General features: G+C 35.9%; 1 protein-coding gene across 2 annotated transcripts in view; it reads left to right on the top strand.

Annotated features, from left to right (window-relative positions):
* Positions 1-14,127, top strand: part of khdrbs3 (KH domain containing, RNA binding, signal transduction associated 3) — a 106,885-nt gene that overhangs the window by 40,900 nt on the left and 51,858 nt on the right. For both annotated transcript variants that reach the window (XR_013289029.1, XM_077549498.1), the window contains exon 2: positions 9,475-9,593. Coding sequence is in view for 1 of the 2 variants with exons in the window: in XM_077549498.1 (XP_077405624.1) it covers positions 9,475-9,593 (119 nt within the window). In the remaining variant the exon portion in view is untranslated. The remainder of the gene's footprint in view (positions 1-9,474; positions 9,594-14,127) is intronic.

The following is a 14,127-nucleotide window of genomic DNA, read 5'->3' as shown; positions in this document are numbered from 1 at the left end:
TATATGAAATAAAGAATTAAAAATGTTAATAATGTATAACACTAGCGAACCAGCAAAAGGGTCAAGAACAGGAAGTGACAAATGATGATAAATGGTTAAGGGATGGAAAACTTAAGGTTTATGTTTTATATGCTGCCCCCGCAAAGAGTTTTCCGGCAGAGGCGGGAACTTCTGTCAAGTGGCGTTTTTGACGAATGCTTTATGGCGCAAAGCCTCGCAAAAAATACACCGAATGGGAAGGACTGTCTGTATTCGCATCGCATTATATTATATACTCGCTGAAAGGTGGGCATCGTCATTGAAGCCAATTGATGATTGATGGACGTGCCCACCTCTGCTTTGCGGTTGCCTTTTTTTTTTTTTTTTTTTTTTATCAATGAGGAATAGTGACTACCCCAGCTGATATGGAGCTGTATTTGTTCTCACCCATGCGCAGAATAGAGGCTGACATTTTTGGGGGGGATTCCTGCGGGATGGGAGGGAACTTTACTTTTAATCGCGGGATTGGGGCTGGACAGGATAAAAACTTAATGGGAGCAGGATTAATACAATATCCGTTCGGGGGAAAAAACCTTGGACAGATGCACACTTTTCTTTCCATACGCTGCTTTTTTATTTTTTATTTTAATGATCGAGTTGACCTCCATAATGGGAGCGGTACGGGAGTGGGAGTAATTTTGAATGGGAGCGGGACGGGACGGAAGCCGTTTTCACCGGGACTGGGAAGGCACGGGATTTTTGCTGTGGGAGTGAAAATCCACATGTCAACCTCCTAATAGAAGTAGTTGGCATTAGATTGGTGATTTTAGTTTTTTTTGTGGTGTGTATTTTCTTTATCTTTACGGCGCAATGCGCCAACAGTTAGGCTATGTTATGGTTATATTGACCAATGTCACATTGGTGTTTAGAGTCTTTAAAAAAACATAGGTTTATACACCCATACGCTATTCAGAAGACTGAGACTGGTGTCTGTTGCTAGCTGGATGTATCCCTGACACTTCACAGTCCGCATTCTGAAATGAAGGAGGCGCCACTCAAGGGGCTCTCTGTCTTAATCCGCGGACATTATCTCGACACTGTAAGCGGGTCTTGGCTCGTTACCTCGCAGTCGAGAGCCAGTCTGGCAGGGCTTGCAGAGAGAGACGGAGGCGACACGAGAGAAGGGAAAGAGGGGAGGGGCCTCCCCCAACCGCTCAGAATGTAATCTCCAGATTAGGGGGGGCGAGACGAATTCCTGCTGCCAGCCTGACCTTGTCGAGGCATTGGAGGAGTGAAATTAAGATTTCGGGCACAGGAGTGCGCTAAGGAGTTTCATTTTTGGTAGTGTTTTTGCTTTCGAGGGCTATGGCCTCGAATCTGTGATTTACACTAAATGCGTGCGGTCACACTGGCGGCACTCTTGAGATGTGCGCGAGGCAAACTGTGTCTGGCACTGACCATACTGCCCGCGAGTCTTGGCACACGCTATCCCAACCAACAACAGAAACATGAACGCTCGTTTGTCCTAATTTATGGAGACACGGGGAAGCATGGTCTTATGCAAATACAGTTGAGTGTAGCATTAATGAGGTTATTACAGCCTGCATTTCCTGTAATCTCTCCATAATGAACTTATGTATGACCTCACTGCTTTTAAAACATTTGCTTTACTGTGCATACATTAGTTTCCCTTCTTTGAAAATTGAAATGTGCCATGCAGTGTTCCGCTGCCTTGTGGTGGTTCATCATTTGCATATTTTTAAATGATCGCTTTATTAAAATTTTTATTTTATTTTTTTACAGTACATAGTAAAGTTTGAATATAGAGTTGTGCAACTTTAGTGTAATACAACAAAAATGTATGCTAAATCCCAGCAGATGCGTTCAATTAGAAATCTTTCATTAGACAAAATTAATTAGGTTTATAGATTTCTCTTTTGTTTCATGTGTCAGTTTTATGGAATAATTGACTTGCTGACAAAAACAGCTTGAAGCAAGCACAGTTTGTCTTGACTGTGAGAAAGAGTCAAAGTGTTGGCACGACAGATTTTTTTTTGTGTTGTAATAAGTTCTAGTGCCAAACAGCGCCTCTGCTGGTTGCATCCGAGTCCTGCACGCTGTTGTGCCTCTTACAGACACAATAAATTATTACACTGCGTTACAATTTAGGGCAAAAATTTTGTTGAGTCAGATTTTTAAGCTGAACTAAAATTGACATGATTCCCAAATTTGATTTAGCAGGATTTTTTTCTTTCTTCAGATAAGCAAATTGCACTGATTAGCTGTAGAAAGACTGTAGTAAGAACTGATTACGACTCGACTCTATATAGTTCTCTTTTTTTATTATTTTTTTTTATTTAAGTTTTCAAAGCTTGTTACTATTTCATCCTAGTGTTTTATCAACATACATAAACATTTATTTCATAAATTGAGAAAACAAATTTGGGATGTTCTAGCTCAAAGCATTGATGTGATAGAGAAAAACTGAGATCAGTTTTGGATTCCGTACAAATTTTTTTTAGCAGGATTTTTTTCTTTCTTCAGATAAGCAAATTGCACTGATTAGCTGTAGAAAGACTGTAGTAAGAACTGATTACGACTCGACTCTATATAGTTCTCTTTTTTTATTATTTTTTTTTATTTAAGTTTTCAAAGCTTGTTACTATTTCATCCTAGTGTTTTATCAACATACATAAACATTTATTTCATAAATTGAGAAAACAAATTTGGGATGTTCTAGCTCAAAGCATTGATGTGATAGAGAAAAACTGAGATTAGTTTTGGATTCCGTACAAATTTTTTTTAGCAGGATTTTTTTCTTTCTTCAGATAAGCAAATTGCACTGATTAGCTGTAGAAAGACTGTAGTAAGAACTGATTACGATTCGACTCTATATAGTACTCTTTTTTTATTATTATTTTTTTTAAGTTTTCAAAGCTTGTTACTATTTCATCTAGTGTTTTATCAACATACATAAACATTTATTTCATAAATTGAGAAAAAAAAATTGGGATCTTCTAGCTCAAAGCATTGATGTGATAGAGAAAAACTGAGATCAGTTTTGGATTCCGTACAAATTTTTTTTAGCAGGATTTTTTTCTTTCTTCAGATAAGCAAATTGCACTGATTAGCTGTAGAAAGACTGTAGTAAGAACTGATTACGATTCGACTCTATATAGTTCTCTTTTATTATTATTTTTTTTATTTAAGTTTTCAAAGCTTGTTACTATTTCATCCTAGTGTTTTATCAACATACATAAACATTTATTTCATAAATTGAGAAAAAAAAATTTGGGATGTTCTAGCTCAAAGCATTGATGTGATAGAGAAAAACTGAGATCAGTTTTGGATTCCGTACAAATTATTTAGCAGGATTTTTTACTTTCTTCAGACAAGCAAATTGCACTGATTAGCTGTAGAAAGACTGTAGTAAGAACTGATTACGATTCGACTCTATATAGTTCTCTTTTTTTAGTATTATTTTTATTTAAGTTTTCAAAGCTTGTTACTATTTCATCCTAGTGTTTTATCAACATACATAAACATTTATTTCATAAATTGAGAAAAAAATTTTTGGGATGTTCTAGCTCAAAGCATTGATGTGATAGAGAAAAACTGAGATCAGTTTTGGATTCCGTACCCAAAAAGTAATTAAAAACTCAACAAAAATGTTGATCCCCATTGTTGTTATGTCTATCACTTGTCTCAAATTTAAAAAAAAGTCTACACGAAACACAAGGTTCTGTGCCCAGTAGATGATAATCCTTGTAATAAAATTCAAAACGTATGCTTATGCCTACGCTTGCCCAGAGTAGAATGTATGTGTGTTTTTTTTCCTCTCCCTCAAGCTAAGTGCTAAAGTATATCTTTTTCTGCAGATGAATAATAAATGTGACATTCCTGCTCCGTTGCAAAACAAAGTAATGAGTCTGTCGGCATCAGATGTACTAAAGAGTAACATATAAACTCTTGTGCCGCGTTTCATCTGAGATTTTTTTTTTTTACCGCCGGAGACGTTTGCCGGTGCAGAGAGCGCAACTCACTGTCGTCTTCCTACGTTTCGACTCAATTATTTCTCCGCAGATGCACGTCGCAATTGGAAAAAAGCAGCCCAACAACAACAGAATAACGTGTCACTTTTGTCACGCCGCATGATTAGAAAGAAGAACGCAACATGGCCGGGAGGTAACATATGTAACAGTACTTTAGCGTCAAAGGCTGGGCAAAAAAAAACAAAACATGCTGTGTTGCTTAATTGAAATGTCAAACATTTTTCTTATTATTCTAGACCAAAGAAATCATTAATGCCGCTCTAACTCCTGTCAGCGTGTCTTTATTGCCGCTGAAAGATTTTTTTTGCGCGAGGCAGGCATCGCCGGAAGATACGGCACGTAGAGAAACGCCACTGTTAGATAAACACGCTGCAGCTGGAGCAGGTGATGCACTAAACATATGCTATGAAACACTTTAATGTGCAACTAATTGCAAAGCAGCAGTCAGTTCCGCTACATTGAACAACAACGCAGGTTGTATGCGCACTACATGCCTCCTGACGCTTGTTACGCGTTCATTTACACTTGTATTTACTATTTTTGTCAGTTCCTTTCATTCACTTTCAATTTGATTCATTCATTTTATTCAAGACCCAAACTAATGTCACAGTTGCCTTGAAGAATATTTAAGAATATTTATATATAAGAATATTTGTACTTTGTATGAATGTATACTTCCGCACTGATTAGCCACTGATGCTAACACATACTGCATAGTTCTCAGTCTGCCCCCCCAATTATTTTTAATCATGTGTAATGAACCAAATTTCTAAATTCACTTCACGGGTCTTTAACCCCTTTAGACTCGTAGATGGTCCCAGTGACATGACATTTGCGTGCTTTAACTCATTCACTGCCATTGACGGCTATAGACGTCAAAAATTCATTTGAACTCTTTGCCCGCCAAAAACGTTTAATAACGTTTAGTAAAATCCAAATGAGTGCCGCCAAAAACGTTAAAAGACGTTAACTATTTCTATTAGTTTAAAAAAAATCCACTTTTGCTAACAAGAGTATGAAAACCTAGGGAAAAAAAATATTGTAAATTTAGAACAGATATCAAATTTGTGATTAATTGTTGGTTAACTAGTGAAGTCATGTGTTTATTTACAATAAAAAAATATAATTACCTGACGGGCCTAATAATTTTTTTAAAATTAAAAATAAAGGGTGTTTAATCGTAATTAATCACATGATAATTTTATACTGTTATTAATGTACAATTAAAAAAACAAGGTTTTCACAAAAAATTAAATGAATGGAAAAATTGTTAAACTAATAGAAATAGTTCACAAGAATTTTTTACGTCTGTAGTCGTCAATGGCAGTGAATGAGTTAACCTTAACCTTAATTTGGATGATGTCAACACTTCTGGTTCATGATTGGATAACTAACCAATCACAATCGCAAATTTAAATCTATTCCTCCGTCAATGTGGAGACAATTTCATAACCTTTTATTAAGCTTATTATCACCACTTAGCATTCTAAGAGGCTGATTCATGAAAGGTTTTTGTTGTGCTTTTCTAAGCGGCCACATTTAAATATCGACACATTTGCAGTCGTGGGAGAGTCTCCTAAAAAAAAATAAAAAATACAGCACAACCGGCGCATTATGCTGGCGTCAGTGTTAGGATCTCCTCCTTCTCAACAGCTGTTAAAGACGCCGAGGTGGTGCGCAGCCCGCTTTTTAAACGACCCAGCACCCGAAAAAAAAAAAAAAACGGTTTGTTAGCACCCACCCGGCTGACAACTCATCCCGAGCTGCATTTTGTTTGCAAAATTGCACCTGCCGGGCGGCCGAGTCGGAAGGTCAATTCGGAATGCGAAATGCGGCGTTCAACTTAATAAGTCAAATCTTCTTCCTGGAAGAAGAGCAAAAGTGGGCCAAATTGAAGCTGAAACAACCTCGCTAACAATCTCAGCAGCAGCACATCACAGGACGAGTGTTTTGAGAGCCACACCTCGCCGAGGAAGGAATCTCTCGGCATGTTGCTAGAAGATGCATTAATATTAATGTTGTTGTGGTTTTTTTTTTTTTTCTCAGAATGCGTGCGTTCGCTCCACCCTCAGGATAAACTAGGGCTCAAAGATATCTCTATATCCCTGATAGCTCAATTATCCTTTATCCTTGGGAGGAAAAATGAAAAAGAAACTCATATCAAAGAATTTTAATTACTTCCTGCAATATTAATGCAGTGTGGGAGCTTTATCGACAAATCACAAGCCCCTTTTTTGATTCTAATTTGCACATCTTTGCCTGAGCATAATTGAAAAGTGTGTGTGTGTGTAGTTCATCTGTCATCTTACTAGTCAATTAAGAGAAAAAGGTCATGTTACACAGATTTTGACCAATTAATTTGGATTTTTTTACAGATTAGTGTCCTACACTTTCTACTTATTGCTTTTTATAATCTTCCGGTTAAGCACATTTTTCTTAGTGTTAATACTGCCAACACAAGTATTTTTGATTCATCCCAAAAAATACTATAATTTTTGACCTATAAAACTCAAAATATTTTTTTTCCTAAAACTGCATGCCTTTTTTTTTTTTTTTCAATTCTTCTACTTTCTAGTTCCTGATCGTAATACGGACCCAAGAGGCCATCGCGAGTACCATTACATTGAAGTAAGGCCTAGTATCGGCCCTATACCGATACCAGGTATCGTAATCGCCAATATGTATTCCGAAGCGATAATGTGAAAGCTTACTTAAAATATTTATAAAATAGTATAATTTTAGAACATTTTTAACCTACATAATTTTTCTTGTAACGTTACTACATTTTTCACACGATACCATTAACATAATGTTACAATGCTCTTGTCGTAATTTTAATTATTTTTTCCCCCCACAAAATTGGAATCTTTCAATGATAATTGTAATATATATATATATATATATATATATATATATATATATATATATATATATATATATTACATATATATATATATATATATATATATGTAATATATATATATATATATATATATATGTAATATATATATATATATATATATATATATATATATATATATATGTAATATATATATATATATATATATATATATATATATGTAATATATATATATATATATATATATGTAATATATATATATATATATATATATGTAATATATATATATATATATATATATGTAATATATATGTAATATATATATATATATATATATATATATATGTAATATATATATATATATATATATATATATATATATATATATATGTAATATATATATATATATATATATATATATATATATATATATGTAATATATATATATATATATATATATATATATATATATATATATATATATATGTAATATATATATATATATATATATATATATAATCACAATAATTTAGGCTATAATGTAATTTGAAAGAAGTAAATATGCAAGAAAAAACATATTCTACTACTTCTACTATTACTGTAAAATTCTGACTTATTTCTTGAATAAGGGGGACACAAAATAACACAAACATTGCAAGTATTATCGTCTACATGTTTTATGCAAATAGTCATATAGCATTTAGGGATTTTTCTGGCAAGTAAATGTTTCTTTCGTCTTTATTCCTCTAACATTTCATCTTGTGACACATTTTTGTGCTTTTTATGACTCCTCGTGTTCTTATTTTTTTTCTTCCCAGCGTGTCTCTAAAACTCACTCGCAGCATATGAAGCAGTCACCAAAAGTAATAATAATAATAATAATAAAGCACTAAAGGCTTGGGCTGCCCTCATCTTTTTCTAAATCATTTTTATGTTACACGAAACAAATCTGAGATGGAGTTTGCCCTCCGTCTCACCCTTTCTCTTGTCGGGAATTTAATTTTTTTCTTTCTTTTCTTGTTGCCTCTGTGCATTCACAAGTTGCCCTTTCTGCAAAATCATTTTACCAGCACTGAAAGGCCGCTGTTATCCATCTGATTAAGTGTTCAAGGTTACGCCTCTAAATACATCAAAGTCTACCGCGGCTACAATAGAAAAGTGTCAGGAGCAACTTTTTATTTTTTATTTTTTATTTTTTAGCTTGTAAGTACATGCTTAAGTGTCCACCCCACTGAGAACATGGAAGGCACTCTGTAAAAGTCTGTCCAAGTAAATTGATATCAGCTCAAATGAAAAGGAGATGACGTTTCGAGTACCAACACGTGCGTGAGTGTGGCTGAAGGGACCCAAATTTGATTTGGATGATCTTGTATTTTCAGCCTGAGCTCCCTCACAAAGTGATTCTCACTTATCGAGCAGTACTTTGTTTTAAATGGACGGAAATTTGGATACGGGCTTTGTGCTACTTAGTTATTAGAGTGAAAATGTTTTTAAAACGTTTTCTATGACCTTTCAAGAAGAACAAGATGAAGCGAAGATTGTTGCACAGGTGCTTGTTTGCTTCCTCTTCGCTTTGTGTGAAATGCAGAATTCAAAGGTCAATGACTAAGAATAGTAATGAAGAATCCTTTTGCATTTGTTTTGCATTTGATTGCATTTTACGGAGTGGAAGTTATACGTCTGCAAATATTATCCAAATTATATTGCATATAACTAATAAAAAAAGTTGACATTTGATTCTACCAATAGGTACGTCATAAAATATTTAAATAATAAATAAATACATAAATTAAAAAAAAAAAATCATTTTGAATAAATTTGAATAAACAGTTCCTTTAAGTTACCACCGTTCTCAATTGAGCTCTTACCGGCTGTCAAATTTTTCCCAAAAGACAGATGCCGATATTGGTCAGAAAAACGGATATGTGCGCAGCTGATTGCCAGCCGATAATTGGTCTAAGCAATACGGATACTGCACGTTACAGATCAAACCAGTAACTGAACCATTGTATGTTTGTGCATTTTCTGCACTGTCAATTTGAAATAATGTCCTTTTTTTTTTTTTGTATGACATTTGGATAGAATCTTTTGTTTTTAAGAATCTGATTCATCAATCGCAAAAATAGTAGACAGAATAATCGCTAAATTAAAAAATGTGCACATAATCCGTGATCGGTATCAGAATGGAATTTTTTTATTTTTTTTTTAATGGGCTTTAGGTGAACTGATGAATACACACACACTCGCACGCACGCACACGCACATACACATACTTACCCACATACAAAAAAAAGAAAATATATATATATGTGTGTATATGTATATATATGTATATATATTTAAAAAAAACAAAAACATTTATTAAATTAAAAAAAAAAAAGGTATCAGAATGGAATTTGAGGAGCCCAGGAAGTTAAGCGACCACTTTGTGGAAGCTAATCGGGATCCTAATAAAGAATAAAGAGAAAATCGGTATCAGCTGATCACACTCATTGAAAAAAAAAACATGATCCTAAAAATAAAAAAATAAAAACGTTTTGCCAACAAGCAAAATAAAGAATAAAATCATTTCCTGTTTTTCAGAAATTGACAAGATTCAGAAGGATGAAGGCAAGGAGGAAGAGAAGTTCATCGACGTCGTCATCAACAAGAACATGAAACTGGGCCAGAAAGTTTTGATACCAGTCAAGCAGTTTCCTAAAGTAAGTCGAGACATTGAATGTGCGGCGTTTATTTATAGATAATGCAACCTGCTCTAGTTTGGATTTCAATTCCTCACAAACAGCTCCTTGAGGTTTTTGTTGTTGTTGTATTGTTGAATATTGTTAGATGTAACGCATCAAGACGACATCTTTATCAAGTAGAAAAGTATTCAGGAGTTGTCTCTCTGTCGCATACATACGATATCTCTATTACACTGACCTTGATCAATGCCACTTCGATGTCTCACCATATTCATACGTCTATGAATATTTATGAATATATGATTGAGGAGAATTATCTCACAGCGGATTTCATTTTCTTGCCTCTTGTGATGGAATTCTCCTTTAGACCTGGTAAATAACAGCTATTTTTCGCTCTTCCTAAAGGCATTTTTCGAGTCATTCCAGTGCATTGCCACAAACCAAAAAGGAACACGCAAGGGCTTAAGAATCGAAAATTGGTCAACTGGAATATCAGGTCATGCCACACTTTCTGTTGGCCAATGCACTTTCTGCTATATTGGACTTCTTGTCGTGTTGTGGTTAGCGTTCCAAAAACTTAATTAGTCAGGGTTTTTCCTGGCTCAAATTGAGGCAGAGGTGGTTTCATCCTGACTATGATGGGTGACTACCGATACCAGGTCTTCTTTCAAGGTTTCCGTACTCACGGCATTGACCGATACCATTATCTGCAGAAATGAGAAATTATATGAATACAAAGTTCCCATTAACATGCGCAATTTTAAGGAAAAATAATATATTGGGATATATAGGTTTTTCTTTAAAATCATCTGTCATTTATGGGTGGGGAATTTTATTTACTAGTGGTATCAGACTACTCAAGAGTTGCGTATCGGTCAAGAAAATCGAACATCCCCAATCCTGACCGTGCGTCATGACGTGCATGGATTCTGTAAATTCAACTGACTCGCTTTCATTTTTTACAGGTAACATAGAATAATTCCATGTTTCAATAATAAGAATAATGCAGTATTTTTTGGATTATAAGGCGCACCTGACTATAAGCCTCGCTAGCTACGTTTTGGGAATACTCGAGTTTGCTACGATACGATACGATACTATATACTTTTATTTTCCCCGTGGGGAACTTTTTCCTGGACTCCGTCCAGCTGCAGTTTACAGTAAGGAAAAAACAACAGAATAGAAAGAGATAAAATCAAAATTAAATAAGAAGTGCAGCAGTAGTTTACAGTAAGAAAAACAACAGAATAGAGAGAGATAATTAAAATAAATAATACACACACACTCCTATATACAGTATATATATATATATATATATATTGCACCACTTAGTTAATGCCTGTTATTAAGCAATTTGATGGATGTCGGCAGGAATGAGTTCTTGTAGCGGTTCAGCCTGGTTCCGGGGGCCCTGAATCTCCTGCCGGAAGGCAGTAGCTGGAACTCATGATGCAGAATGTGAGTCGGGTCAGTAACAATTTTCTGTTACACGTATAAGCCGCACCCGACTATAAGCCGCAGGTGTTTTAATGTCTATTTTCTTTTCCATAATGAGGGCGCAAATTGTCTCTCTCTCGTTCTGTCTCTCCTACTGTATTTGGGGCTCACTTGGTTTGTTTTGTTTTTGCCTGATGCTATTGCGCTTCCTTTGTAGTGCGCCCCATTGTGATCTGATGGAAAAGCCACACCTTTGTATTAGCTGCAGGGTCGAATGCAAGTGAAAAAAGTAGCGGCATATAGTCCAGAAATTACTGTAGTTCCAATAAGAATATGACGTGTTAAAGCATTCATTCATTCATTATCAGTCACTCAGCCTGGAGGTGTCAAGCGAATAAGGTGGCCGCCTCTGAGTTTTGTACATGGGAAAAACCCTGATTAATTGAAGATTCTAACATCCATCGACGTGAGTTTGTTTTGGGGGGGTTTACTGCATTCTAATCCTACTAAAATTCCAAGGTTAAGAGTTAGTGAGATAATCTACCCTGGACTCAAATGGACCGCTCAGGCAACATCCCCATAACCGTGCTCATAATCTGTTTACATCCTAAGTAGCAACTATCATCAAGATTCAGATCATTACTTGCACAGTAAATAAGATGTACATCCAAGAAGAGTTTGAATTAATTGGATAACAATTTGAGGTTTGTGCTTTCTGTGCTCAGAGTCTGGCTTCACAGCATTTGCTTTGACATATTTGATAAGGTGAGCCACTGATACGCTATTTAGAGCTCCAACAAGCCACCGGGGGGAAGACAAATTCAATTTGTTCTATTTGGCAGGTAGCAATGGCAAAAGCCATTCATCTAAATTGATTTTTTTTCCCTCATTTGTGCTGCTGAGCATCACCTTTTTGGCTCTGGCATTCGGATGGTGCAACCCTTTCCAAATGACCATTTCGAAACGTGTGAGACATTCTGCCTGTGTAAAAGGAGCTCTTTGCTGTATGACAGATTGCCATTATAGGAAACCCTAGGTGGCAAAACTACTCCTACTCTAGAGTTATGTGAAAGTACATACATACTTGTGTAAAAAAAGAAAAAAAAATCCACAAAATACTAGTTTCCGTCTTTTATTAACTTTTGCTCACATAGTGAGAAGATGAAGAACATCGTTTGCATGTCATTGTTTTATGCAAGACTCAAGCCAAGTACACTTTTACTGATTCAAATTCAAGTTCGAGTCACAAAGGTCACAGGCAAGTTTGGGTCACGAAACAAGTACGAGTCAAAAAGATCCGAGTCAAGTCAAAGTTCACAAGGTCTGAGATCAAGAGTAAACCTTAAGACAGAAAAATAAAATTTTCACGACCACAAACGTTCGACAAATTTCATTATGGTCACCGGGTGGTCAGTGTCAATGCTGCTCTAATTTGATCCTCTGAATTATTATTATTTTTTTTTTTAAAGTTTCTTCTGAAGTAAGACGTTAATTTTCAGACTTGACTTGGTTGAGTTGAGAAATTTTTTTAGAGGTCCAATGGCTGAATCCGAGACAAGTCTGAGTCAAATGCCAAGGAATCCGAGTCAAGTCCGAGACAACAACAAAAAGGTGTCGAGTCTGGACATGATTCCGAACTACAACCTTACTCTTATGCTATCAAAATGTTGTTCTTGTAACTTTGGTTAATCCCGCATCCCAATGAGGGGCGAACGTCTGCATCAGGGTTCGTTCAAGGGCACGACATTCGCCAGACGTTCACCTAATGTTTTTTTATTTTGTATTTTAACATGAAATTGAAAACAATCAAAACGAAAACTTTTGGCAAACGTCTGGAAAATGTTGCAAATTTGAATGAACCCTGACGAGAAATCAAATTCGCTAGCTTCGCAAACATTCATCAGATACTGAAGACTCTGATACAGGCTTAACATTGTGATTTGACTAACAAAAAAAGCGCCTCTAAATTAGCTAATGAAAAAATATACTATATCTATAAAATACATGTTGGACAGAATTTTTGAACACCAGAAGATGCAGATTTTTAGGCTGGTTTATGATATATTCTTTTTTTTTGAGAGAGCTCAGTATTCTTCATTCGGTCATCATCATTGCGCTCTCTCTCTCTTTTCTTTTTTTTCTCATTTTCTTTTTTTGTATCTGGTCAGTGTGTGTGTGCATATGTGCGAGCGTGTGCTCATTAATTCACCTAAAACCTTTTTTTTCTTCTTTTCTGGGAGATCTCAGTATTGATCATTTGAAATGTCATCATCATTGTTCTCCCTTTTTTTTTTTTTTTTTTTTGTATGTGTGTTTGTGCGTGCGTGCGTGCGTGAGAAAGAAAAGAAATAATAAGAAGAATTCCCATACCGTTCACCTAAACCGAACACTCCAAAATCCAGCCAGAGTCGTGGGGCCGCCAGGAGACCCGAAGGGGGACCAAAGAAAAGAAAGAAAAGCGAAGCCCAGCACCGACCAGACACCACCCACCGGGCCACTAACCTAATTCACCTAAAACCTATTAACAATCCAATACCGTTCACCTAAAACGAATACTTCAGAATCCAGCTAGAGTCGCGAGGTTGTCAGGAGACCCGAGGAAGGATCAAAGAAAAGAAAGAAAAGTGAAATCCAGCACCGGCCAGATATCATCTACTACCCACCCGGGTTACCAACCAGAATCTTTCACCAACCTTCCTAGTGCCGCCATCTTCTGTTATCATTATAAAAAAAGTAGTCTTGCCTCTATGAATCTGTTCCTGGTTTACGTTCTCCCGTGTTGCTGCGGTGCCTGATATTTCTATTCATCGTTCAAACCCCAAGATCTCAATCAGTCAAAAGCTGGTCTGTATATGCCATCTCCAGATGAACAGGACTATTTTCTAACAACAAACTAGTTTCTATGAATCCTTTTTATGATTGAATCGGCAGCAAGGTCGACTAGTGGTTAGTACGCCGGATCTCTTGGCAGAAAGCACTACAGACCCATTAGCAAAGGCGTAAGGACTCCCGGTGGTTTATTTCCAGCACTGTGGTGTTCCTCCCTGCCTGGAGAAACAAGTGATTGATCCCAAGACTCTCCTTCTTGTCCTGCTGTCCTCAGCACAAAACGACT

Source organism: Vanacampus margaritifer, chromosome 17 (assembly GCF_051991255.1).
Source record: "Vanacampus margaritifer isolate UIUO_Vmar chromosome 17, RoL_Vmar_1.0, whole genome shotgun sequence".
Classification (NCBI taxonomy): Eukaryota; Metazoa; Chordata; class Actinopteri; order Syngnathiformes; family Syngnathidae; genus Vanacampus; species Vanacampus margaritifer.
Note: the sequence above shows the minus strand (reverse complement) of the source record. Positions and strands in the feature narration are given on the sequence as shown.